Source organism: Gymnoscopelus microlampas, assembly GCF_963454915.1.
Source record: "Gymnoscopelus microlampas genome assembly, chromosome: 14".
Classification (NCBI taxonomy): Eukaryota; Metazoa; Chordata; class Actinopteri; order Myctophiformes; family Myctophidae; genus Gymnoscopelus; species Gymnoscopelus microlampas.
Genome location: NC_139951.1, coordinates 4658341 through 4664149, shown reverse-complemented (window position 1 = coordinate 4664149; position 5809 = coordinate 4658341). Strand labels below are relative to the sequence as shown.

Sequence of the window (5809 nt, the reverse complement as noted above, 5' to 3'; positions counted from 1 at the left end):
GCACCCCAGCTATATTCCTACTTTCTTCCCCCATAAGTGCAGATGTTCTGTGCAAAGTTTCATGTCAGTAGAATAAAGAATGTGGGTTTAGCACCTGTTTTTTTGGAAAGAGGTCCTGGCGCTGGCGGCCATGTTGAATTTCTCAATTTTGAGGCCTTAATTGACATTTTTGCGCTGGGTATACAGCAGATTTGGATTCAGCACCCCTTAATACCCCTAAAAATGTTGTATACCAAAAATAAACACGAAATGCCTTCGGGGTTATGCTTCTCTGAAAATTGACCCTGTCTATATGCCAATGAAACGGAAAGTAGAGATGTCATGTTTACAATCATTGAAATGGACAGCAACAGGATAATCTCTGTCATTCCTACGTATGGAACTTTTATGTTCACTCATTCTCTGTTTTAACTGTCTTTTAGTTTTACCAACATATGCCAAACCACACGGGCATCTGATTAAATATACCACATGGGTTGACACACAAGTGATAATGCTGTTGATTTTGAACTTCTTGCCTGTATGAGGATGATTAAAAAATGTGGTCTTGTGCGTATTGCCACACTGGGCACAATTGCCACAGGGATAGTTCCCCATAGGAAGAGGACACAAACGTGTTTGTCTTAAGACCACCTTAGGAGACTGGTAGTCTGAATGTACTAACCGGTCTCTCAGGTTTTTTCCCCGTTTAAAGGAGAATAAAGGAGGATAATTAAACAGTGATGCCAATTCTGTGTCTGAGTTTAAAATATGCCAGTGTTTTTTAAAAATGGCTTTCAACTTGTATGAATGAGGAGAAAACGTAGTAACACATGTGACAGAAAATCTTTTCTCCTTCTTTTTTGTTTTCTTTAATAGCTCAGACCGGGGCTTCTGTAAAGCTAAGGAGTATGCCTTTTCAATGCATTCACTTGAATGTCCTCTTATAGCAAATTTTGCTTTCATCTCAGAAGATTTATGGATAAAATCTTCAGTGGAGGAACACACTCTTCTAAGCCTATAAAACTGACTAATAGGTAGCGACTGAATCAGGGGGGGAGGATGATTACTAGTGGCCAATAGAAGAGTGTTACAATCGGTTTCTTTCTGATATAGGGTAGTGGTCAGCTTGCCACCGTTGACCTCTATCCACATATCTAAAAAGTGTACTTTAGACTGACTGTAGTCGCTAGTAAATTGAAGATTAGAGTCAAAGCCATTTATAAGTAAATTGAATTTTTGGATGTCGTCATAGCTCCCTTTAAAAACACAGAAAATATCATCTATAAATCTATACCATTTAATTATGTTTTCCTTGAACACATTTTTCTCTGGATCATAGACATAGTATTCTTCAAAGTGTCCCATAAAAAGATTTGCAAAATTAGGAGCAAAGATGGACCCCATGGATGTACCAGATACTTGTAAGAAAAACTCATTGTCAAAGCTGAAATAATTATACTTCAAGACATATGAAGCAAGATCTATGATGAACTGATTGGGAGGTTTTACTGTCTGATCTCTTTGAGACAGATAATATTTCAAAGCATCCAAACCGGCATCATGTGCTATGTTTGTGTACAGGCTTGTGACATCTAAGGTAATTAACCAGGTATCCTCAGATAGATCAGAAATCTCAGAGATATTGTTAATGAAATCTGTCGAGTCTTTAATATACGACGGTAATTTATGAACAAAGGGTTTAATATAGAAGTCCACAAACTCCGACAAAGGTGACAGAAGTGAGCTCATTTGTGACACTATGGGTCGTCCAGGATCGTTGTAGGCTACCATGCTGTCATGGCTAGGTCTCTGTTGTAGAGCTACATGATTTTGGCAAAACTTATCATAACTATAATGGGTCCATATTGAGATAAGTTATTTAAAACATTTTTTTTTATTTTGTAGAATTATTTATTTACTATTGTGTAGTAATAAAATACAACTAGCCTCAAAATATTACCCTGCCATACAGTTGAATTATTGGAAATTGCATTGCATTAATAATATTAGGCCTGCCATTCCTTCCTTTTGAAGAAGTCACTTTCAGTTTATTTTTTGAAAGACACACACACACACACACACACACACACACACACACACACACACACACACACTCACACACACACACACACACACACACACACACACACACACACACACACACACACACACACACAATCAGTCAAACAGAAGCGCTCACAGCTGGTGTTAATTATTTTGCCCTGCGTGAGCTCTTAACTAGCACTGGTCCAACTAATTTTACACCCTCTGACATGTGGATTCTAGTTTTCAAAATGACAACAGCAAATGTTGGTTACAAAGTTTGCAGGTGTTTTACCGGTTTTGTGATTTTTGATCAGATTGTGCTGTTTGTGTAGGACTTCTAAACGTCTTTTAGCGCGTCTAGGAACCGATATGCAGAACCGAAATTCTGCATATCAGTTTACATATTATCAAAATTATATATTTTTTATTTCTTACCATTTCTTTATCGGTTCCTACTTGGAACCGTATTTCGGTACCCAACCCTAGTGAAGAATAATGTCTAATATCTTCAAACAGCAGGGGCCAGCAGACAAGGTTTAAGCTGCACGGTTAATCTGTATTGTTGTACACATACATAAGAGTATACCACATTTTTGTTCGGCTTCATCAGGCATTCCAGCAGCATAAGTAATACTAATAATAATAGGCTCTGTGCATAAATGTAGTCCCAGTTTTCAGAAGGTGGCATACCAAAGATGCCTAATTTGGAAGATATGCCATCCCATAGGTGCAAAATGGTACACGCGCTGTCTTTCGAGTTTCCCACGGCACTCTTAATACAAATGAGGTAGTGCAGTTTTGAACTTGTACCTGGTGTTCAGCACTTTTATCAGAGTAATTTAATCAATTATTTCTCCACTGTGCTCAGAGGAATCTTGACAGCTTTCCATATGGGGAGAAAAAAACAATTATTGGTGTTTTAGTACGTTGGACAGAACTTGTGGTTGGATAAATGTGAAAAGGGTACCTTTTCTGATGGTACCGATAGACGGTGCCTCCGTCCACTTTGTTTTACGTGTACATCGTGCCACCCCTTTGTCAACAATTTCTCTCACCTTTGGGGAATGATGCAAGTTTCCCTTTTACCCTAACTCAATGTAAACAATGCGTCTCCGTAGAAAGTGTGAGTGTACTTTGAAGAGTATTCCAAAGACCGCAGTCTGACTGGCTGTTGCATTTATTTCTGCTGTGTGATAGGCTTGTGTGTTCACATTGGAATTACCAATATAAAATAGTTCATGGTTTAATACAAGTAAATAACATATTAGTACATGACATATTACTTTCTTTGCTTCCTTTCCTGTTTCTTACCTTCCTTACTGCCTTCCCTCATTCATTTCATTGTCATCGTGGTTGAAGACAATGACAAGCTCATTGACAACCTGAAGAAGGATCACTACATTCGCACTGAGCTGGTGGAACAGGCGTTCAGGGCCATCGACAGGGCTGACTATTACTTGGAGGAGTTCAGGGACAGCGCCTACATCAACAATGCCTGGCGTCATGGTAACATCCACCTGTCATCTCCTGTCATCTACTCTGAGGTGATGGAGGCCTTGGACCTCCATCCTGGACTCTCCTTCCTCAACTTGGGCAGTGGGACTGGCTACTTAAGCTCCATGGTTGGCCTCATACTGGGTGAGTAGTCTGCACTTGAAAAGTTACACGAGTATAATACTATGATACTCCTATAGAGTAGAAAATAATGTAATATAATGGATATTGTATTTGTGATTCTATTCACTACAGGTCCATGTGGAGTGAACATTGGGGTTGAACTGCATATTGATGTAGTTGGATATGCATATCAGAAACTGGACTTCATCATGACCAGGCACAGCTTTGACAGGTATCAGATTATTTCATAGGTTAGAACAAAAGGTAGACGGAAAGAAGGGGAATCGAGAGTGACAGTGTGTGTCTGTGTGTGTGTGTGTCTGTGTGTGTGTGTGTGTGTGTGTGTGTGTGTGTGTGTGTGTGTGTGTGTGTGTGTGTGTGTGTGTGTGTGTGTGTGTGCTCACATGTATAGGTTGAAGTTTTGTGCGCCTTCCTTTGTGGTGGGCAACTGTCTGGAGATTCTCCCAGAGGACCGTCGGTATGACAGGGTGTACGTAGGTGCCGGTGTGCGCCGTTCGTATGACAGGGTGTACGCAGATGCCGGTGTGCAGCGCAAGCCTGAGTACAAGTATGAGGACTACATGAAGGGCCTGCTTGAAGTGGGAGGAATCCTGGTTCTGTCAGAGGATGATGAGGTTTTTACAGGGCATATATTGCTGAAAAATGCTCAATTTGATTACCCATTATCTTACAGCAGCTACTCTTCCTGGGGTCTGAACCAGCATCATCAACAACACAATTTACATTGATACATAACATGCATTCAACAGTCTCATCAGTCATCACAACTTACAGTACATTACAAAGACAATTACTCATAACCTGTCTATTACATATGATAGCTCTATATTTCATGTAATCTTCATAATACTTGCCAACATTAGAGGAAAACTCATAAAGGATGCTGGAACATTTCTGAAGATGGAATGATGTATTTCTTAAGTTAAACATTTATTGTTTTAGTTTTTCTGTACTGTTATCAGCTGCTAAAGATCACACGGACAGGTTCCAACACCTGGGAGAAAAAGAAGATCCTGGATGTGCTCTTTACCCCCCTGGTACTGCCCGGACATGGAGGGAACATCATACCACTACGTAAGATAAGATCTTAAATGAAGCAGCATGTTTACAATTTTAAAGACCCACTCCTCCAAAAATCATGTTCATTGTTTGATAAATGTGTTTTTGAAGCGTGTTGAATGTGTTCATGAAAGCCCTGGTGGTTTCATGTGCCCTGCATATATGTAAAGCATTCACTACCAAAGACCACACCACCAATCAGAATGTATTTGACAGATTTTATTGAAGAGAACATAATGAAAACAAACTAGAAAAAGTGCTCCTCGGAGCACAGGTCTCCGCCATGTCAGGTATGTTATTGTGGCCTCCTGGTGGCGCTATAATAGGCCACCTGGTGGCGCTATAATAGGCCAATGTGAAAAATGGCCTTTCATGGCACAGACACTGCATTCATGATTTGAGGCATTTTGTTCCAAAAATGTGTTTTGCTAAATTAGACCTGCTGGTGGCGCTATAACAGGCCAATGTGAAAAGCATTTCTTCCTCGTCCTAGTGGGAATGTGTGTGTGAAATTTCACGGAAATCACAAGTTGCGTTCATGATTTGAGGAATCTGGAAAATCGGACAGATCCGGGTTGATCACATGACTATAGATTTGCATGACGTTTGGATCAAATCTGTAGAGTAATATAAAAAATCACACCCAGTGTGAAGTGGGCGGTGTGGTCATCACAGTGGTCATCACAGACCCAGACTCAATTTAAAAAAAGACATAATTGTGTTTTTTTTAAGTGCATAGTCCTATTTATAGGACTATGTACATGTGTCATGTGTCTCGCTAGCCAATCACAGTGCTGAATAGAGTCAGCCAATAGAGTCAGCCAATCACAGTGCAGCTAGTGGTCATCACAGTGATGGAAGCTCACTTAAAGAAAAGTATAGATTTGCATTGAATGTGTAGGGGTTAGGGGAGTACAATGGGTGGCCAATCACAGTGCAGGGTTAGGGGGGTACAATGGGTGGCCAATCACAGTGTCAATGTCCCAACCTCACATATAGGGGCGGCTACACCGCCCAAAAAATGGGTTTTGCACGAATCAGCCTCCTGGTGGCGCTATAACAGGCCCATGTGAAAAATTTGGGG

At 40.4% G+C, this 5809-nt stretch overlaps 1 protein-coding gene across 1 annotated transcript; it reads left to right on the top strand.

Annotated features, from left to right (window-relative positions):
- Window positions 1-3132: 3132 nt before the first annotated feature.
- Window positions 3133-4757, top strand: LOC311059525 (protein-L-isoaspartate O-methyltransferase domain-containing protein 2-like; the record flags this gene model as incomplete). Its single annotated transcript, XM_084077537.1, has 5 exons — window positions 3133-3151; window positions 3388-3666; window positions 3778-3877; window positions 4058-4280; window positions 4629-4757. The coding sequence occupies 5 exons, from the start codon at window positions 3133-3135 to the stop codon at window positions 4755-4757; spliced, it is 750 nt and encodes a 249-aa protein (XP_083933663.1).
- Window positions 4758-5809: the final 1052 nt, after the last annotated feature.